We start from the raw sequence: 22,356 nt of genomic DNA, 5'->3' as shown, positions 1-22,356 counted from the left end.
ATCAAAACCCGTTCACATGACCATCAGTTGCAGTCTACTCCTTGAAAGCCCACCTATGGATGACTTTAGTCACCCAGCTCCCTAACAGAAGGAGAAACCTCCTTTCCCCTCTTCCTGCTGGAAACTAAAATGTGGGCAGTCTAGGGACACATATTTTTAACTCTTCCGGTGCCTAAGGACATGCTACAACAAGGCACGGAGATTTTAAAACACACCAAGACAAGTTCAAACCCAACCCAACGGGTTACGGAAACCCCAGGAAGAGTTTGCCATCAGGGACGGCAAAGACTCTCCAGTTAACTTGGCAAAGGTTTCTGAAGATATCACATGAGAAGCAGAGATTTGTGAGTAACCTGCCTGCCAAGAATTGCTGTAACTGCTCATTCCATTCATCACGTTCACTCCTAACCAGCACGTTCCCCTCCCCACCTGCTTTACCTGATTCCCAGCTTTAGACTGCCAGTATTTTATTTACCCTGCAGCATGACCAAATTTCGCCTCACTGAAGCCCTGGCTCCATCCTACCTTGAAGCAGGAAATCTCTTTGCAAAAGGGCCCATGACCAGAGGTCACAAACCATAAAGAGAGTTCAAGGTTGGAGAGGGCAGAAATGACTGTATGGAAATGTTCACCTCATGGAAGGGCCGTCCTTGCTCATAGAATCATAGAATCAGTCCTAGAATAATTTCATTTGGAAGAGACCATCAGGATCATAGAGTCCAACCATAACCTAACCTAACTCTAGCACTAAACCATGTCCCTAAGAACCTTATCTAAACACCTTTTAAACACCTCCAGTCATCTCCCATGACCTGCTGTTTTCCAACACTGTAGCATCATCTTTGCCCAAACACAAGCTGCATCTCTTCTTCACCCCACTGTCGCACCATGCTTCGTCAGCTTCCCTCACTTTGCTACTTCTGCTTAAAGCAGATTCTGGTGCAATCTTGCCCACACAGAAACACAGAAACACAGCTTTCAACAAGGTCCTGCCAGTGAGTCAACAGCCACCTGCACACATGGTTGTAAGCAGGATGTATAGAGTGATATAAATTGATCTATTGTTTACTTCAACCCTGTGTGTGGTGAGAACTGATAAGAACAATGCACTGCCCATAACACTTTTCCTCCACATTATCAACCTCTGATCTCAGTCCCAGGAGTCAATGTCATAATCCATCACTCTTAATGAGTGTGAGCTCCCCTAGGCAGGGGCCTTATCTCACTTGGTATCTAAAGGGCCGTATGAGGTTATAGCAATAGTGCAATTAAGTAAAGGTTACATTGGCCTGAAAGTGTCAGCACCGGCTCTTTGGGAGCACTTCTATGTTATCAGAGACCAGGGGAAGCAAAATTAAATGCCTTTATGCACTACAACTCACATGTTTCTTTCTGGCACTTCCATCGCTGAGACCTTCTGATCCAGCAGATCCCAGTACCAACAACACAGAAAGAGAAACTGCCAGATTTGGGCACCTACCCACAGAGAGACAGGGAAGTGTTGTGGTTTGAAGGCAGGATTGAGCATGCTAGAGATGTGCTCAAAACAGTTTGCCATTTATTGCCACTAAATGTTCCCTTTAATACCAGAAACATTTCCTGGGGTGAGGGTAAAGAACAGTCTCACAGGCAGCAATGTAGCAAGTCCTATTTATCTCTGTTGCCTACATCCATCAAAGTATCACACCCATTGAGTGAGATGAACTCTAGAAAAACAACTCCAAATAAGATAAAACAACAATACAAGCCCATCTTTAACTTGTCTCTCTGGGGAACTGCTGCCATTGAGAGCAAAAATGATTCCTTGTCATGCTTCTTCCAGGGGCAGGCAAGTCCATCAGGGCAAGGAAATTTGCTGCCTTAATCTCACCTAATGCCTGTCTTTGGTAGAAAGGAGATGGTCTTGCACTGACAAGCTCTGTCAAGAATTCAGATTAAGGTCTCCTCTTCCAATAGTACCTACACTGCCTGACCTTCATACGGGTCATGAGCTACCTACAAAAATTACTGGCAGTGGTCCCCTTAATGGCAGAAGTGCCTACAACGCCCTTAAAACACATGTGTCTCTGATTATGACCCGGCTGCAGATTTAACTGCGGTGTAGACAGTCCTGGGACAATCAGGTCAAGGCTGTCAAAGAATATTGCCTCTACACATCGTTTGTTGGTAAGTGTGATCACTCAGCCTTGCCTCGTTTATTACCTCAACAGCTTGGCTTTGTGTCTACAGCTCACCTTTCCTCCCACACTCGCCCGCTGTGGCTGGGCAGGGGCTGTGGACACTGTGCCTTCCCTCACTCCTTCCTATCACACATGGTAACTCAGTACCTTGGTCAAACCCAAGTTTTGGAACTCAGATCAGGAGCAAATAGATGAAAACAATCTATGTTATACTAGAAGTTATATACCAGGTCAGACTAGATGGTGCGGTGGTTTCTTCTGGCCATTCAACCCACACCTGGAAGCCCTCACTTTCAAATAAATATTGCATTATATTTAAGAGCAAGCACAATGGCAAGATACCCATGCAGGATAGAGAACCTGTGGTTGACACGAGTGAGTTGAGGAACAGTCAAAACACTTCTGGAGCTGCACAGCTGCAAATAATGCCAAAATAAAAAATCCAGCTAAAGTTTTCCAGTGAGCAAGGGGAAACAGCTGAACAGTCCAGGCCTTAATCACAACTCAGACGCATGACAGCTTGGGGCACTAAGGCTACAAAAAAGCAAGCAAACAACAAGCAAACCAGCAACAACAACATCACTGTTACATTTCGCATTTGGATCAATGAAAGCCGATAGGGTATCAGACATTAGGAAGGACAAAGGACAATCAAACGGTATTTTTCTCAGAGAAGATGGTAAAATAAGCTTCACTCTAGCAAGGTTGGATGCAGGATCTCAGGCAAGGCAGAGCATGAACAAAAACAGAGAGGTATTCTCCAGAGGCACATCCTAGAGAAGCGTGTTTCTGTTCGTTGCCACAGATCTAAGCCCAAGTGCTTTTGAATTGGCTTTGAGTCTGCGAAGTGAGATAGCAGAGAGGTGGTGGTGGTGGCCAGAGCTCAGGCCGTGCACCAGCCCCATCACTTCACCAGCTGAGAGTGTTGTATCAAGGAAAGGTTCAGAACCTGCTTCAGACCAACAGAACCAGCCTGGCTCCTTCCCAAGCTGCAGTGTGAGGGAAGAGGACATCCCTCATCCCAGAGAAAGGCTATGAAACCCACAGCTAAAGGAGCATAAATTTTCTAAATCACCAGCCATGCTCATTCAGCAGGGAAACACGGAGCACATAAATCTTCACAGGCTCACTTTTAGTAGGAATGGTGGTCAGGGATTTCTTTTCTGGTGGCATTTCAAACACCTTTAATCAGACACGCCACTCGGATTAGGCTGAAGGGCAGGGTTAGTCTCTGCTTTGCCAGCTGGCTCACCCCCTTGTTCAGGCTAATCCCAGCGTCACACCAGACCTTCAGTGTTTATTTGGATGACAGGTTGACCTGGCCAGGGGAGGACAGTCAGTGGTTGACAAGCCAACTTGGGTCTGAGGAGCGTTGGCTTGTCATAAAACTTTCTGTTGCTATCAGTAAGCAATTATACACATACCCTTCATGATTCAAAGGTCTCTTAGGGTTACCATTCCAAATAGCCCCATAAGGCATTTCAGGGCAAAGCAGTCATGAAATCAGGTGCATCTACAATGCTGGTTAAGCTTGGGACCAAGCCCAGCAATGAGGTGAGACAACCCTACCCTAAACTCTGCAAGCCTATAATATAAGTTGCCTTACCCTGAGGTTTAGTGCTGCCTTTAAAAGGCAGGCACTAGTGTTATCATGGCCCCAGGCTCATTTTCTAGATGGCTTTGACCTACTTTGGTAAGGGAAAAGTTGAGCATACCACATCCCCGCCTACCTGCATGTATCCCAGACCCAGTTGTTTCCTAGTCATAGCAGAGGCTTTACACAAGCAGCAGCGGGGACAGAAAGTCACAGGTCTCAGAGATCAGTCCTCTTCTTCATCTTCATATGTGGATGTGACCACAAAAGTCAATAGACAACAAGTTACTACAAAGATGCTTCCTGTTTCTATTTCTGTCCCTAATACTCTGTCCATAATAAGACATAAGCTATGTTTTTCACACTGTAGTTTCCCACTGGGCTAAACATACCCAAATATGCATCTAACTTTCTTTAGCTGACATTCATCTGGGGCAACAAGGGCTCATCAACCCTCAGCACCGCTCCATCAATTTGCTGCTGCAGCTTTGGTGATGGAACAGCCCGAGACCTTGCAGAAATGATGTGGCAAGCAGGAGAGTTTCCCAGGTCAGCACCATTTGTAAGGGGCTAAGCAAACACCACAGGTGGGTGACCAAACCTGTAGATGTTCCAACTGGATCAGCAGGAGCTTGACGCAGTGGTGACTATGCTCTCCAGTGTCACTCTGTACCAGGAAGTAAGATTGGTGTCACCTACAGGAATGGTGTCTGGCTTTGACACCCTCCATCCCTCCCACCCCTTCTACTTTATTTGCACTGCAGGTATACTTGCTGATTTTTGTGTTTTCCCCTCCACTTCGGTAAGGATAGTCACACTGGGTAGATCACCAGCTCACAGTGTCTCCCCAAGAAGCTCAGCACAGCTCAGCTTTGTCCTGCCCAGGACAAACTCCTCTGGTCTCCCAGCTTCACCTCCCATCAACTTCACAGACCCAATCCCTTCGGGAAAGAGTGCCAGATTCGATAGAATATAAGGCTTTTGCATTGAATGTGTGCAGGTTGGTACACTTAAATGACAAGGGGCAGGACTTACACATGCTGCTGAAGTAATTCAAGTAGAAAACCTCCGAGCTGGAATTAAGAACCAAAGGAAGGGAGGGGGAAAAACAGTTCCACTCTGGTCCTTCAATAAGCAGCTGCATTATCAGCACAGGTACAACCACACGGAAAAGCTCGTTGTGGAGGTCCTCGGTGACAAACGTGAGACCAGGAGGTGTGAGCTCTGCTGTGCCCATCTCCAGCCCCCAAGGACCAGACAGGTGCTCAGATCACAGCAGTTTAGCAGGGCGGTCAGTGGAGAGGTGGCATGGAGCAGCTTCTGACAGGTCCAAAGGGCTCAGATAACAAGCTGCTGTCTGCCAACGCATGCGGTGCAAGGGGTATCGCTGAATGGGAGGGCACATCTGCTAAGAAATCACCCTGGCACGCTTCTGGGTCACTCTGCGGATTTTGTCAACCATCCATCATCAGGAAACACTGCGGGAATTTCTCAGGGAGTTAGGAGAGGTGAACACTCTGCGAGAGGCTAATCTCTGCAAGCTGTCAGCCAAACAGGAGAGGCTGAAAGCAGCTGGGAAACACTGCGGCTCCAGTAAAACATTTACGTTGGCAAGATACAGCTACTGACCGCCTCAAGCAGTTTATTTCAACATCATTCCTTCTGTGCTTTCTCCATCAGATCGCGCTTTTAAACTGCAACACATGTGGTATGGCGTACAATTCCTTACAGAGCCACGGACACGTGGTTACTGCAGCCAAAGCAACACCCACACATCTCCCACACTTCCAACTGCCTCGTGGGGCCATCACCTGGACCCGGGGCAGACAGAATAGGCGAAGTCCAGGGTGAAAATGCTGATGTTGGCCTTCAAAACCCCAGGCTGCTGTTCACGGGATGAGACACAGCCATTGATGGGGATGGGGACATAAGATGCTCCCTTTCGGCTGTCAAAGAGCACGCCGTGAACTTGCCGTACCATTGCTAGGATGGGCAAATGTCTACATATACTTGGCTGAAAATTTGCCCCTGGCCTACATTTGATTGCTACTTGCTTGTATTTACAGGTTTCTCCACTTTTTATTTACAGATTCTTTTTATTAAAATGGGTCAATCCATTTTCCAAGCAGGAAAATGCACAAATTTCTAGTTTATTCTCTTTTTCCAGATTCCGTGTATTTTTGTTGCACAAGGAAGCACCAGAAATTGGGGTGTCTCTGGTTGCTTCTGTACAAGCACTGAGGGAAGACATTAGTAAAGCAGCCTAACAATTCCTGTCATTACCTACAGCCCTTAAAAAAGATTTACCAGGAAGAAAAACAAGATTTGATGAAGGCAGAAGGCATCCTGGTTTTAGTGTTGGACCAGAAGCAGCCCTCCTTACAGAAATCTTAGATACTATTTAAGCACGGACCTGGAAGAAAGCAATCACAGATAATAGAGTCTGTGAATCATGTAGCCATGGATGTTTTTGCTTACAAATTTTTTTGGCTCATTCAAAGAATTTCCAAACATTCTCAGCTATATATTTTCAAGTCTGCATTTTCAAACATTAAAATACTTCTTTGCAAACAGCTACCTCACGGTCTGAAAATAAAAACTGTTTAGAGGTGAAACCTGAAGGATTCGTGATTTATCAGATATTTGCCTGGGAGAGGCTGGAGTAAAACATTAGAGGGAGATGTTCATACTTACTAACTGCAGCTATTCTTTACATTGACCATTTATGATTCATCATAACAAGGTTTTAAGCATAGATTTCACTTTAATCTTTTACTTCAATCCACTGAGACCCACGGGGCCAAGATGGGTGAAATGTTTAGAGATAATCACAACACGGAAAAGTTTATGCTGCAAATAGATAAAATCAAACAGTGTATGGAGAAAATGGGGAAGGCACCCAGAAAAGACACACAACACAGATGGGATAAGGATACAGGACTCTTATTCGTTGTTTCCACTACCCATACCCTCTGGTTTCTCTGCTGACAATGTCATGTATTACTTTTTACAGCTACTAAGGACGGTTTGCAAAATAGTAGAGCGTTGGGTCCTGATCCTCCTTCTCCAGGACATGCATAGGGCTGTAAGTCAGTAGTTGAAACAATACCACCCTCTGCTGAGTGCTGACAGGTCCAAGACACCGTAAATAATAACTAGGTACTCTCAGAGCCTCCTCCAAAAAGTTTGTGAAAACAGAAATCCCTCCTTTCAGAGACATTCTCACTGAGACTGGAACAAATCAAGGGCTTAGAAAGCAGCAAAGACACTTAATGCTACCAAGTCTCCATGTCCCTCCTCTGGGAACTTTTGCTCAGCAAGTTGAGAAGGAACAGCAGCGACATCTTATATTGTCTCTGGGAGCCCTCCAGTGGCTGTGCAACCATCGCTGCCTGTGACAGGAACCATGAGGTGTTGCTGTCCCTGTCCCCAAACAGGACAGAGGCAGAAGAACCCAACAGTGGAGTAGCTGTTGAGATGAACAGAGAGAGTCGGACATAGAATCATAGAATGACAGAATGTCAGGGGTTGAAGGGACCTGGAAAGCTCATCCAGTGCAATCCTCCCATGGAGCAGGAACACCCAGATGAGGTTACACAGGAAGGTGTCCAGGTGGGTTGGAATGTCTGCAGAGAAGGAGACTCCACAACCTCCCTGGGCAGCCTGGGCCAGGCTCTGCCACCCTCACCAGGAACAAGTTTCTTCTCATATTTAAGTGGAACCTCTTGTGTTCCAGTTTGAACCCATTACCCCTTGTCCTATCATTGGTTGTCACCGAGAAGAGCCTGGCTCCATCCTCCTGACACTCACCCTTTAGATATCTGTAAACATGAATGAGGTCACCCCTCAGTCTCCTTTTGTCCGGCTCCAGAGCCCCAGTTCCCTCAGCCTTTCCTCACACGGGAGATGCTCCACTCCCTTCAGCATCTTGGTGGCTGCGCTGGACTCTCTCCAGCAGTTCCCTGTCCTGCTGGAACTGAGGGGCCACAACTGGACACAGATGAACTGCCTCAAGCCAGGGTCTCACTTGCCACTTCTCTAGGCAGACTGCAAGTACTCCCTCCAGACCGATGAGCTGATAGGACTTGAAAGCTGTCCCCTCTTGCACCACCCCATGCACAGAGTGGGTGTTTGCAGCCCCAGTCGGCAACCCCCTTCCTTTAGATGGAAAACAGTAACAGTCTGATTCCCTCTGTTGGATTTTTCACATGACTGACCACAAAACTATTAATATCTGAGCCCAGAGCTGGTTCAGCTAGACAGCTCATTCCCTCCTGGGAGAGGAAAACCACAACTTCTTACATCCCTGGAAAAACCTTTTGTGACTGCAAGACCAGCGGCTCAGATGCAGTAGAGACAGTTCTGGTTTGCCGATAGAGCTCAGCGGAGGACATCAAACAGTATGAGAGAGTTTGGTTTGTTTCTCCTGTGCCTCCTTCGCATCTCCAGGAAGGGTGAGTTCTGAGCTTGCTGTGGATCCCTGTCTGATCAGGGCTTTTCTTCTTGCTTTTGTCAAAGTGCCAGGGGCATTGCCTGGTACAACAAACTCTCCAAGAATTGCACCACCCACCACATTGCTTAAAAGCATCATGGAATTCCAGATGCATGTGAGGATACTAGAAAAAACCCAAAGGCTTGACTCTGCAACTGTCAGAAGTCTTTTCACGGGGTTTTTTTTTGCATTTAGTGCTTTCCTAACCTGTGCAGAGTCCTTCTTAATTTACCTTTTCCACACAGCCTCTCATCATAAGGACACAGAAATACTAGAGAGAGTGCAGAGGAGGCAACAAAGCTGGTGAGGGGCTGGAGCACAAGTGTGATGGGAGCAGCTGAGGGACCTGGGGGGTTCAGCTGGAGAACAGGAGCTGAGGGGGCGACTTCTCACTGTCTACAACTACCTGAAAGGAGGTTGTAGCATGGAGGGTGTTGGACTCTTCTCCCAAGTCCTATCCCAAGGGATAGGACAAGAGAAAATGGCCTCAAGTTGTGCCAGAGGAGGTTTAGATTGGATATTAGGAAAAAATTATTCATAGAAAGGGCTGTCGGGCATTGGAACAGGCTGCCCAGGGCAGTGGTGGAATTACCATCTCTGGAGGGGTTTAAAAGGCATCTAGACAAGGTTCTTAGGGACATGGTTTAGTGCTGGAGTTGGGTTATGGTTGGACTCGATGATCCTGAGGGTCTCTTCCATCTGAAGCCATTCTATGATTCTATTGTCTGTTGTGTGTCACATGTCCATCACCACCCAGAAGTGCTGTTTTGTGTTCCTAGGAGTTATCATGCAATGGACATGATTTGCTCCAGTTCAAAAGAGCAACAAAGCTCCTCTTTAAGTATGCACTTAAGTTCTATTAGAGTCAACGGGATTTGCTTAGATATACTGTCAGCATTTGCTAGAGCAAGCCTAGTGTCTGTGGTGTTCTCCAGCTCTTGGTCTTCTTGTTGTCTTCATGACTTTTCCACTGGCAACTAGCAGATACACTCATATGACAACTCCTTTCAGGAGTTACCTTGTGGAAGTTGTGTAGGCTGTTTGTCTACAACCCACCCTGTTTCTTGTGAGACCTTCAATCCCGGGAATAAATGGATATTATCAAGAGGAAGCCATGGAAAACCTACCATGGTGAAGCTTTAAGGTTAAATTATACAGAAGATGCTGACACCTCCCTCCACTCACAACCTAAGAAAACTGTGTTTCCATAGAAATGGGTGGAGCTGGTAACATTAGAAGCACTTATTTTTAACACTATTTCTCATGTGGAAGGCAAGGGGATGTTTATGTGCTAAAAATAATGTTTTTCACTTAAGATTTAAAAAAATGCATATCAAAAGGGTGGCAAAGAAAAAGCAAACCATGCACTCAAAAGCACATGCTCTGCAGCTCTCCAAAAGTAAGGGGTTACAAACAAACAAACAAAATAACATGAAAGAAACTAGAAAGCAATAGCTTTTTCTGTTTTCACTGACAGGTCAAAGTCCATGAGCTTCCTGGAGCTCCTGTGGCCATGTAACCTTGTATATTAGATTACTGAGGCTGCAGAATGTGCTCATATCATTAAGGTGAATGACAAGGCAGCCTGACTCCAGATCTCAGTAATCAAAATACCAGCTTGGCCCTGGTTCCAGATAAATAACTTAATGGTAGAGAATCAGTCCTGTGTTGGCCTTTGTCCATTGTTCAACACACAATAGATAATTGCAGGCTGCACCGCCACTAAGGTATTTGTCAAATATTACGGAGAAAAGATACACGAACAGGGAAAAAAATTTATCTTGAACCCCTGAGACCCCAGATGAAGCCAGGTCAATGGAGCAGTTTGCTTTAGTCGATGAGGACTGGGTTAGGGAGCAATTAAATAGTCTGGACATCCATAAATCCATGGGTCCAGATGGGATGCATCCGCGGGTGCTGAGGGAGCTGGCTGAAGCCATTGCTGGACCTCTCTCCATCATCTTTGCCAAGTCTTGGGAAACGGGAGAGGTGCCAGAGGATTGAAGGAAAGCAAATGTAACTCCGGTCTTCAAAAAGGGCAAGAAGGAGGACCCAGGTAATTATAGACCGGTCAGCCTCACCTCTGTCCCTGGGAAAGTAATGGAACAACTTATCCTTGGTGCCATCTCAAGGCATATCAAGGATAAGAGGGTTATTAGGGGCAGTCAGATGGCTTTACCAAGGGTAAGTCATGCTTGACCAACCTCATAGCCTTTTATGAGAATGTAACAAGGTGGATAGATGATGGCAGAGCGGTGGATGTGGTCTACCTTGACTTCAGTAAAGCCTTTGACACAGTCTCCCACAGCATCCACACAGCGAAGTTGAGGAGGTGTGGTCTAGACAATAGAGTAGTGAGGTGGGTTGCAAACTGGCTTAAGGAGAGAAGCCAGAGAGTGGTAGTCAATGGTGCGGAGTCTAGTTGGAGGCCAGTATCTAGTGGAGTGCCTCAGGGGTCACTACTGGGGCCAATATTATTCAATATATTCATTAACGATTTAGACGAGGGAATTGAGTGTACTATCAGCAAGTTTGCTGATGACACTAAGCTGGGAGGAGTGGCTCACACGCCAGAGGCTGTGCTGCCATCCAGCAGGACCTGGACAGGCTGGAGAGTTGGGCGGGGAATAATCTAACGAAATTGTAGAGTCCTGCATCTGGGCAGGAACAACCCCAGGTTCCAGTATAGGTTGGGAAATTACATATTAGAGAGCAGTGGAGGGGAAAGGGACCTGGGGGTCCTGGTGGACAACAGGATGACCGTGAGCCAGCACTGGGCCCTTGTGGCCAGGAAGGCCAATGGCATCCTGGGGTGTATTACAAGGGGGATGTTTAGTAGATCGAGAGAGGTTCTCCTTCCCCTCTACTCCGCCCTGGTGAGACCACATCTGGAATATTGTGTCCAGTTGTGGCCCCTCAGTTCCAGAAGGACAGGGAACTGCTGGAGAGGGTCCAGCGTAGGGCAACGAAGATGATTCAGGGAGTGGAGCACCTCCCTTATGAAGAAAAGCTGAGGGAGCTGGGGCTCTTTAGTTTGGAGAAGAGGAGACTACGGGGGGACCTTATTAATGTTTATAAATATATAAAGGGTGAGTGCCATGAGGATGGAGCCAGGCTCTTCTCGGTGGCCAACAATGATAGGACAAGGGGTAATGGGATCAAGCTGAAACACAAGAGGTTCCACTTAAATTTGAGAAAACACTTCTTCTCAGTGAGGGTGACAGAGCACTGGAACAGGCTGCCCAGGGGGGTTGTGGAGTCTCCTTCTCTGGAGACATTCAAAACCCACCTGGACATGTTCCTGTGCGACCTCACCCAGGCGTTCCTGCTCCAGCAGGGGGATTGGACTAGATGATCTTTTGAGGTCCCTTCCAGTCCCTAACATACTGTGATACTGTGATACTGTGGACTTTACATGAGTAACTCGGCAGCTGAACGCCCACAGACCACAGTGGAGTCAGATAGACCAGGGAACGGTGGCAACTATGTACAGGACAGCTTTAGATTTTCTGCAGTTATTCTCAGCTACTGAGGGGAAAGCTCCTGGTTTAATGAAGCCATTTAGTGAGTTTTATAAGACAGGAACATAGCCACAGATGTTCCTCAAGCCACAATCTGCTGCCACAGCTGTTGCAATTATTAAGACAGTGGATAGATGCACATATCTATATGGAAAGCACTGCTTACAGGTGCTGATTGTTGATGCTGTTGGTTTCTGGGGAAGGGAAACAGATGAGATGTTGAGTTTTCTCTGTATACTTCAGAGGTGAGGAACATCCAGTTGGGTGAAGGCTGTTTTCATCACAGAATCCCAGAATCCTAGAATGTCAGGGGTTGAAGGGACCTGGAAAGCTCATCCAGTGCAATCCCCCCATGGAGCAGGAACACCCAGAGGAGGTTACACAGGAAGGTGTCCAGGCGGGTTGGAATGTCTGCACAGAAGGAGACTCCACAACCTCCCTGGGCAGCCTGGGCCAGGCTCTGACACCCTCACCAGGAACAAGTTTCTTCTCAAATTTAAGTGGAACCTCCTGTGTTCCAGTTTGAACGCATTGCCCCTTGTCCTGTCACTGGTTGTCACCGAGAGGAGCCTGGCTCCATCCTCCTGACACTCACCCTTTATATATCTGTAAACATTAATGAGTCACCCCTCAGTCTCCTCCAGCTCCAGAGCTCCCTCAGCCTTTCCCCACACGGGAGATGCTCCACTCCCTTCAGCATCTTGGTGGCTGCGCTGGACTCTCTCCAGCAGTTCCCTGTCCTGCTGGAACTGAGGGGCCACAACTGGACACAAGATTCCAGGTGTGGTCTCACCAGACAGAAACAATCAGACCAGGTCTGGCAGCAGGACGGGGCCTGTTTGGGAAGACACTGGCAGGTGGAGCCCACACAGTGACAACCTGCTCTTCTAAGAGGGAGACACTTTCTCCATCATAAGTGCGTCCTCCTTCCTGCAAAAGGAGCTGACACAGACAACTTGGCCGTTCTCACCAGCCCTTGTAAGATGAGTATTTCCAAGTCTTTATTCCAACCCTGTTGCCTCTTAGGAATAAGATGCTACTTCGTGATGATAGCAGCACTGACTGTTAGATATGTCAGCTGCCTTCCCCAGGGTTAGTGCAACCGCTGATTAGTGTGACAAATACTGTAATGTGGAGTATGTGTGTGAGTGTGTGTGTGCACAAGCCTAAAGCCCCAAGATCACCGAATACAGGCAAAATAAAAAACCAAACTGTTCCTCCAAGTACATAAATGGTCTGTTAACTGCAAAAGACGGTGTTGAACAACTTCAGACACCATTGCTCACAAGCAAGCACCCTGCTTAAGAATCAGGTCACTTCCAACATGATCTGGTCAGTCCCCTTAGCTCCGCTGGGGACTGGTACCCAGTGCAGCCGCAGTAACTGGGCTGTGCAACCATCTGCACGTCCTCAGCAAGAACACCAAGCAGCACAGAGCCCACCACAGGAACCCAGCATCCACTTTCTCGGCAACAACACAGCAGATCCAGGAGGGAAGGCCAGTTTCCCTCTTAAACACTCCAGATAAATCAGCCTTGATCATCTGGATCTGGCTGGATGGGGCTCTGAGCAACCTGAGCTGGGTGCTCATGGCAGGGTTGGACTGGATGAGCTTTGAAGGTCCCTTCAACTCGAACTATTTATCACAGTCACAGTATGTTTGGGATTGGAAGGGACCTCAAAAGATCATCTAGTCCAATCCCCCTGCTGGAGCAGGAACGCCCAGGTGAGGTCACACAGGAACATGTCCAGGTGGGCTTTGAATGTCTCCAGAGAAGGAGACTCCACAACCCCCCTGGGCAGCCTGTTCCAGTGTCTGTCACCCTCACTGAGAAGAAGTGTTTTCTCAAATTTAAGTGGAACCTCTTGTGTTCCAGCTTGATCCCATTACCCCTTGTCCTATCATTGTTTGCCACCGAGAAGAGCCTGGCTCCATCCTCATGGCACTCACCCTTTATATATTTATAAACATTAAAAAGGTCCCCCCTTAGTCTCCTCTTCTCCAAACTAAAGAGACCCAGCTCCCTCAGCCTTTCTTCATAAGGGAGATGCTCCACTCCCTTAATCATCTTCGTTGCCCTACGCTGGACCCTCTCCAGCAGTTCCCTGTCCTTCTGGAACTGAGGGGCCCAGAACTGGACACAATATTCCAGATGTGGTCTCACCAGGGCGGAGTAGAGGGGAAGGAGGACCTCTCTCGATCTACTAACCACCCCCCTTGTAATACACCCCAGGTACCATTGGCTTCCTGGCCACAAGGGCCCAGTGCTGGCTCATGGTCATCCTGTTGTCCACCAGGACCCCCAGGTCCCTTTCCCCTCCACTGCTCTCTAATATGTAATTTCCCAACCTATACTGGAACCTGGGGTTGTTCCTGCCCAGATGCAGGACTCTACACTTTCCCTTGTTAAATTTCATCAGGTGTCTCTTCATAATTTCATCGTGGTCTCTTTTCGCTTCTAGGTGTGCAGTCCAACAGCTGGTCCGTTCATGTCCCATCTGATGTCACTGGTGAACTTGGGAAGATGGTTGTCCTGCCCTGTACTTTCACACACCCCTACAAAACCTTTGACCGGACCCTCACTGCCATTTGGAGGATCAAGGAACCTTACAATGGCACCGTAGTTTTCAAGTGCGTTAGTCAGAGCACCAGCGAGCTCTGTAAGACTGCCATCAGCTACAAAAACAAATACAAACTGCTTGGCAACCCCCGGCACAAGGACCTGTCCATCAGGATTGATAACCTGACCTGGAGCGACAGCGAGAGATACTTCTGCCGGGTGGAGTTGTCCGGAGACATCCACGACAAGTATGAAAGCAGGAATGGGATTAAGCTGCATTTGATTGGTAAGAGGGCAGGAGAGCCAAAGGAGGCAAAGCCACCCCATAGGGAAGAGAGCTTGCCATGAGACATGGGAAGGGATATGAGGGTAACCGAAAATGACCTGTGATGGTCTTCCAAAGGGGTGGCTTTTCCAGTTCTGGGGATAGTTTATAGCATTTGGGCAGGGAATACTCATTGCCTTCTGCAGTCTTCCACCACGAGGTGATGTGCACAATGCGGGGCGGGAATAGGAACAAAACTGGTAATGAAATAGCCAGGCTGTCTGATGGGGTAGGAACCAGCCAAGTCCTTAGTATCCGTGCTCATGGCAGGGCAGTTAGACTACATGGCCTTTAAAGGTCCCTTCCAACATGAACTGTTCTGAGATGCTGTGATCTCACCTTGTCCCTGCAGCACAAGACCTGTGCGGTAGAGGCGAACTGGGGTCAGAGATGTCCTTCTATCAGGATTTAAACTGGAGAGCCTAGTTGCTGAGTACACATTAGTAAACATAAGCACAACCAGGTCTGGATGGCAACATGGGCCTGGGAATACAAGATACCCAGCTCCCACATGCCCTAGGTCTGAACTCCTCTGGAGCGGGAAATGTTAAGTACAGATAGACTGATAACGAGCTCTCAGCAACAAACGTCAAACGTGAGGAGCTGTTAATCCCTAAAGCTCCTTGGGCTCACCTCACCATTGAGATACACACAGATCAGAGGACACAAGGAAGAGCTTCACATCTTCTTGAAGGTTCTTACTATCTCCAGCTTGGGGTGAAACACTGTTTTGAAACCTGAGGAAAAACAAACAAACAAGCAAACAACTGAGCTCATACCCATATCTGGCTTGGAAGCAGCATCTCCAGCTGCCATGGTCACACTTAGCTAAGAGACCCAAGCCTGTCCTTTTGGAGAGCACACGGGCCCAAGCTCCCTCCAGCTTTGCCAAGGGATCACTTCAACACCACAGGGGAAACAGGGACCAGGCAAAGCATCTTTAAGGCAACACAAGACAACAGTTGCACAAGGTGAGAAGCCCATCCATGGGGTGGACTTCCGCATGGAAGTGACATTTGAATCCCCAGATGAGCTCAGGACCCTTTACAATAGCTGTTGGACAGACGTACACAGGGTGTTGCTCCTTCCTGTGGAGCCTGTAGTGTAATTAGACAAAGAGGAGAGAAACAGAGGGAATGGCAGGAAGATGTGCCGGGGAGGGTCAGGTTGGACAACAGGAAAAGGTTCTTCACCCAGAGGTGCTGGACACTGAACAGGCTCCCCAGGGAGGTGTCACAGCCCCAAGACCAACACTGTTCAAGAAGAGACTGGACAATGTCCTCAGACACACAGTGTGACCCGTGTCCTGTGTCCTGTGCAGGGACAGGAGTTGGACTCAATGATCCTTGTGGGTCCTTCTAACTCAGGACATTCTGTGATTTTATGGTTCTAGGTGAATCCCACAGCAGCCAAAATCTGAGTCTCTAAGTCACATGCTGCCCAACAGCTCCCACTAAAGCCCATGCGAGGCTCATAGCACAGAAACCCAATGCAAGAGCCCCCCCGCTGCAGCAGGTCTCATTTGCTCTGTTAGATGAATAATATGGCTGAAAAACACCTTATTTCAGAGCAAGAGGGGCAGAGACACAGCAGAGCAAACAGGGGTAAGTCTCCAGCACAGACTACACAGCCATACCCCTCCATGCCCACGAAACATATCCCCGGGCTGTGACCTGCTTTGTTCAGACCCAGCACTCGGTTATAAGGAAACCTGATTCAGGAAAGCACTAATGCCACCTCCCCGGGTGCGCTCACAGATTGAAGGAGCTCTAGGAGACCCAGGTGGCCTCAGGAACAGACTCAGACCTTCCCTCTGAGTGCAGCCATGCCACAAGTTGGATGATTTTGCCTGCGAATTTAATCATGGAATCATTCTGGTCGGAAAAGAACCTCAAGATCATTTAGTCCAACCATTAACCCAACCCTAGCACTAACCCATGTCCCCGAGAACCTCATCTGTGTGTATTTTCAACCCCTCCAGGGATGGTGATACCAGCACTGCCCTGGGCAGCCTGTTCCAATGCCCCACAGCCCTTTGGGGAAGAAATTGTTCCCCAGATCCAACCTCAACCTCCCCTGGTGCAACTTGAGGCCATTTCCTCTTGTCCTCTCTCTTGCCTGTGCCTACAGTGCATGGTGGGCATCCAGATGGGACCCAAACATGAGCTCAGTTACTTCTTGAGTCACCCAGAGCAGCTCCCAAACACCCACACGCAGCATGACCAGGAGCTCCCTGGATTTTAACCTCAGAGGAATGATGACACTAGCAGATGTGGGAGTAAGCCTCAACAGTGTGAATGGGAGGTGTTAAACAGCGGTTAAAAGGTGAATTTAAGCACCAAAACACACAGACACATGATGAGTATCACAGCTAGCTTTCTTACAGAAAGTTCTCCAGCCTCAAACGCCTCCTACATTATATAGACAAGGGGGCAGATGTGCTGCAGGTGGTTGCAAGCGATGCATTCGCTGTCCAGCCTGACAAAAAATGGGATAAATATTGAACTCCTGCTTTTCCTCTCTGAGGACACATATTTCGGTTTTTTGAGTTTTCACAGTGCCTTTAGGAAACAAATGCATGCAATTCCAAGAGAAGAGGATGAATGGCTAAGACGATCTTGGTCATATCAGCTATGCCTCCTTAGCAGACTAGAGCAAGGATGACATGGTCAACAGTGCCTCTTAACATTTTGCATGCCCCAAATGACCTTCTCCACTGTTCATTGAGTCACACAATCCCACATGCTAGAAGTTGGTGGCCCTATCTTGGTATTGGCGTGATACCCTAAAGCCACCACGCACCTACACCAGCTACTGAGTGGTCACAACAGGGATGGAAGAAAACAAGAAAAGTAGGTTGTAGCAGAGAGTGGAAATGTTCCGGGTCAATTGTTCACCAAATCTGGTGAGTTTCAGGCACTGAGCAAAGGGCTCACACAAACAGATCCTTCCATGTGTGCTCTGGAGGTCCAAGACCAAGGGAACAGCCAGGAGATGCCTGCAGGAAAGCACCATGGTTGCCTTGTCCTGGACCAGGTGCAGATGCAGCCAGTCCAACAAGCCATCAGCTGCAATTCATGGTGCAGCTGCAGAAGGCAACCCATCTCCATGGATGCTACAGCACAGTGCTCTGCCTTCTGCCACCATGGAAGGTCACAACAGGAGAAGCTGAGAGAGGGTCAGAAAGCTGTGTAAGGCATCACAAGGATAAAACACAAATTGAGTACACATCTTTGTGTCCAGGCTTTGCTGGGTGAAGCCCTTTGCTCCTCTGTACAACACAAGCAGTCTGAGATAGTTGGAGCATTCAGCCTGGAGAAGAGAAGGCTCTGGGGAGACTTTATTGCATCTTTCCAGACTTAAAAGGGGCCTGTAAGAAATATAAGACAGACTTTTGAGCAGGGCCTGTTGTGATAGGACAAGGGGTGATGGTTTTAAACTAAAGGAGGGAGATTCAGGCAGGACATGAGGAAGAAATTGTTGTCCCTGAGGGTGGTGAGAGCCTGGCCCAGGTTGGCCAGAGAGGTGGTGGATGAACCATCCCTGGAGACATCCCAGGCCAGGCTGGACGGGGCTCTGAGCAACCTGAGCTGGTGAAGATGTCCCTGCTCATGGCAGGGGGGGCACTGGGGGAACTTTGGAGGTCCCTCCAAACTATTCCATAGTTCTATGATTGTAACCTAGGGAAAGAAAGTGCCAAGAAAAATGAGGAAGGGGAGGTTTGATCCCAAAGTTACTCTGGCACAACAACCTAAAGCTCCACCAAAACCAAGTGCTGGTTCCAGGTGTTCTGTGTTAGACACATCTTTGCAGCCTGACACATCTTCCCTTCCCCGTTGTGATTTCTACAGCTTCCCCCAGGATCATTAACATCACCATCAGTTCCAACGGGGACAGCACCTTCCAGGCAAGTTGCACAGCAGAGGGGGAGCCAGCACCCACCCTGACCTGGACCGGACCACCCTACACCAACATCACCTCCACCACCAGCACGAACCACCGCGTCACCAAGGAGCTCCAGTACCTGACCCACGATGGGAAATACACCTGTACGGCTGTCAACAGCCACGGGAGAGCAGAGGGGGCTGTGTACTTCTATAAATTCAGAGCATCCAACAGCTCCTTCTTCCTGATCCTGATCTTCGTGCCACTGGGAACAAAGGTGCTTGTTTTGCTGGTAATACTGGGCTTCACCATTTTCTCAAGAGGAGGTATGTATCGCTGTTTCCCTCTGTAGTCTTCCTCCATCACACTGGTAACCAGAGATGGGGTACAGCAGATAAAGTCAGGAAGGAGGTGTTGGTTGTGTTTGTTTTTTTCAGTTAGTTTTGGTGTGGGGGTTTTTCTGATCTATTTTTGGGGGTTGTTTTTGTTTTATTTTTTAATGATGATTTTCCACCCTAGGAGAGAGACATAATGGAGAATCTATCAGCAAGTTTGCTGATGACACCAAGCTGGGAGGAGTGGCTGACACGCCAGAGGCTGTGCTGCCATCAGAGACCTGGACAGGCTGGAGAGTTGGGCGGGAAAATGTAATGAAATAGAACAAGAGCAAGTGTAGAGTCTTGAATCTGGGCAGAACAACCCCAGGTTCCAGTGTAAGTTGGGGAATGACCTATTAGAGAGCAGTGTAGGGGAAAGGGACCTGGGGGTCCTGGGGACAGCAGGGTGACCATGAGCCAGCACTGGGCCCTTGTGGCCAGGAAGGCCAGTGGTACCTGGGGTGGGTTAGAAGGGGGTGGTCAGTAGGTCAGAGAGGTTCTCCTGCCCCTCTGCTCTGCCCTGGGGAGACCACACCTGGAATATTGTGTCCAGCTGTGGCCCCTCAGTTCCAGCAGGACAGGGAACTGCTGGAGAGAGTCCAGCGCAGCCACCAAGATGCTGAAGGGAGTGGAGCATCTCCCGTGTGAGGAAAGGCTGAGGGAGCTGGGGCTCTGGAGCTGGACAAGAGGACACTGAGGGGGGACTCATTCATGTTTACAGATATATAAAGGGTGAGTGTCAGGAGGATGGAGCCAGGCTCTTCTCAGTGACAACCAATGATAGGACAAGGGGCAATGGGTTCAAACTGGAACACAAAAGGTTCCATTTAAATTTGAGAAGAAGCTCCTTCTCAGTGAGGGTGGCAGAGCCTGTCCCAGGCTGCCCAGGGAGGTTGTGGAGTCTCCTTCTCTGCAGACATTCCAACCCGCCTGGACACCTTCCTGTGTAACCTCATCTGGGTGTTCCTGCTCCACGGGGGGATTGCACTGGATGAGCTTTCTGGGTCCCTTCCAATCCCTGACGTTCTGGGATTTTGTGAATTTGTGATCTAATAACAAGTAAGAAGGATCTCCTGCCAGGCCGGTCACAGCCTGCAGATGGGAGGTCTCATTCAGGAAGTAAACGTTGAAAATATAGAGCAGGAGTTTCCCCGTGCCTAATGAGAAACGTTAATAAAATAACAGATGGTCAGCTAGCAGAGAACACACTGCCCACGCAAATGGATTTTTTTTTTTAATTATCACCTTTTAGATTTACCTTTGCTGCACCCCAGTCAACAGTTTAATCTCCTCAGTGAGCATCATTGTTTCACAGACCACCCCTCTCAGTGGTCATCACATGGACGAAGTTCTCAGGGTTTAGATGTGGACTTGGCCATGTTGGTTTAACAGCTGGACTCAATGATCTTAAAAGTCTTTTCCAACCAAAACAAGTCTATGAATCTGTGACGCTATTAGTGAAATCCCACCTCCCAGCTACACCAAGGCCATGAGAGCGGGGAAAGCCCAGCTTGTAGGAAATGAGAATCAGCTCATGGACTGAGGGATGAGACCTCCCAAGAAGTCCGGAGGCTGCTGGTCCCCAGCCCATCACCCTGCTGTGCAATGGGATGGGAAGGAGGAGAGCAGGAGGGACTCTTGGCTCCACTTCTCAGGCTGGACAAGACGTCACATCATCGTGACTCATCTGCAGACGGTCTGATGTCAACACCCTGCAGAAGCCACCATTCGCCTCAAGCTGTAGAAGCTGTTGAAACAAATCAGAAATGTTTCGCTCCTTATATTCCAATGCTATATTCCCACCCTTGTGAAGGGGACAGCATGCCTGACAAAAGGTGTTCTCCCCATTCACTGAGGTGTCACCAGCACCTTTCAGTGCAACTTCCCAACAGCTCTAGATCAGTCCTGGCTCCACAGCTCACTCTGACCATGTTTCTAACCCATGTTTTCCTTCCTTCTTCACAGGTAGCTCCTCTGCCCCAGCCAGCCTGGCCCGGTAAGGACATCCTGCATTCTGCTCATGTTATCCAGCTGGAGGGTGGACATGGCTAAAGAGAGAAAAGCAATGTGTCCCTGGTCTTGGCAACAACCTTCTGGCTCCTGGGACAAGGACAGGGTTGGGCTCATGGCCAGATGAGCTGGTGTGAGGGACTGAGCACTGCAGAGAGGAGGATCTGTCTTGGGTACTGCTGAGAACAGACCCCACTGACACGAGGACATGGGCCTGGGGATGCTGGTTAGAGAGAAAATGGCACATGGATGCAGCAGAAGCAAAGGGCTATCAGAAGTTTCGGTGATGAACAGGCCCGGAGCGTGGCAGGAAGCCACATTAAACCAGCAAAAGGACCTGAGGGACAAGTGAGGGGAACAGGCTGGGATGGGGTATGTGCCAGGCTGAGGATTGATAACAAGAGAGGGGATCTCCCTTTGTACCCCAGTCTCTAATGGGGCAGGAAAAGGGCCCACACCAAAGCTGATGAGTTCTGTCACATGTGGAAGAGGTATGGAGACACAAAACAGCCCCTCTCAGAGCCAGATCAGGTGCTGGCGTCCATACCCTGCTCCCACAGCACCCTTGGTGTTTACTGTCACCCAGCACAACACCGTTCTCGGGCACTCCTGACAGCTGTGGTGGCCAAGCTAGGAAGAGATAGGAAAAGAAAACCCTCAACACACCCCCAAACTAAAAACCTTAAGCTAAACCTGAAGGAGCTGTATCTGAGATCAATACAATTACACCTACTTGGGGTTGCTCCCTTCCAACCTGAGCTATCCCCATGTGATGTCTCCTTCGCCCACCTTACTCAAGAAAGACGGATGTTTCAGTGGGACAGTACAGCATCAGCACAAAGCCAGGGTTAGCAGGGAACTTAATCCTACAGTTAAGTTTGTAATAGTTATTTGCAAAAAGCATAGCTTTGCTATTTAACAGTGTCCAAACCATACTGCACCCTCGATTGTATTTGTAGAGATACACACGTAGATAAAACCTAAAAAACAAGATCCTCCATGCTCCACCTGAGAAGACTCTTCTCAGGAGAGGTTTGCACCATCTCCTGAGGCTCTGAGCAGCAGAACAGCACTAGTAGTTAATGCTGATGGTGTGGCAGGTCCTTCTGGATGCTAAAACATTAGATGCCAGCCCAGCACTTAAAAAGCCACCTGCTGCAGAGGGGAGGTCCCATGTCAGTATTGCAGACACCCCTTGGCTATTAGCTAAAGCCACTTATGAAGTCTAGAGCAGCCAGAAACACGTCCTCACCTTCTTCACTTCTTATACTGCCAGGCCACAGCTGCAAGACTCCACCTACGAGAACTGTGACCGCAGACACGGCGGGGACCAGACTTTGCCGACGGAAAGAGCATCGAGACGCAGCTGAGGACCTGGGCTGGCACGGTTTGGGTTCCGCATGAGGCCCCT

At 48.6% G+C, this 22,356-nt stretch overlaps 1 protein-coding gene across 2 annotated transcripts; it reads left to right on the top strand.

Moving 5' to 3' along the window:
- Window positions 1-8,032: 8,032 nt before the first annotated feature.
- SIGLEC15 (sialic acid binding Ig like lectin 15) lies at window positions 8,033-22,356 on the top strand. 2 transcript variants are annotated; one of them, XM_065046905.1, is made up of 5 exons: window positions 8,033-8,228; window positions 14,251-14,634; window positions 18,525-18,884; window positions 20,901-20,931; window positions 22,222-22,356. In XM_065046905.1, the coding sequence occupies exons 1-5, from the start codon at window positions 8,177-8,179 to the stop codon at window positions 22,313-22,315; spliced, it is 921 nt and encodes a 306-aa protein (XP_064902977.1). In that variant the 5' UTR covers window positions 8,033-8,176; the 3' UTR covers window positions 22,316-22,356. The 2 variants fall into 2 exon arrangements, with proteins under 2 accessions (XP_064902977.1, XP_064902976.1); XM_065046904.1 differs by having other exon boundaries at window positions 18,525-18,888; window positions 20,905-20,931.

The sequence above is a fragment of the Columba livia genome, chromosome Z, assembly GCF_036013475.1.
Source record: "Columba livia isolate bColLiv1 breed racing homer chromosome Z, bColLiv1.pat.W.v2, whole genome shotgun sequence".
Taxonomy (NCBI): domain Eukaryota; kingdom Metazoa; phylum Chordata; class Aves; order Columbiformes; family Columbidae; genus Columba; species Columba livia.
The sequence above is the reverse complement of the archived record's forward strand: the minus strand, read 5'-3'. Positions and strand labels throughout refer to the sequence as shown.

Excerpts from the sequence above, each read along its gene's own strand:
- SIGLEC15 (XM_065046905.1), top strand. The coding sequence starts at position 8,177 with ATGAGAGAGTTTGGTTTGTTTCTCCTGTGCCTCCTTCGCATCTCCAGG. Across the intron at positions 8,229-14,250 it reads CCTTCGCATCTCCAGGAAGG|GTGTGCAGTCCAACAGCTGG; the intron begins GTGAGTTCTGAG and ends TTTCGCTTCTAG. Across the intron at positions 14,635-18,524 it reads GATTAAGCTGCATTTGATTG|CTTCCCCCAGGATCATTAAC; the intron begins GTAAGAGGGCAG and ends TGATTTCTACAG.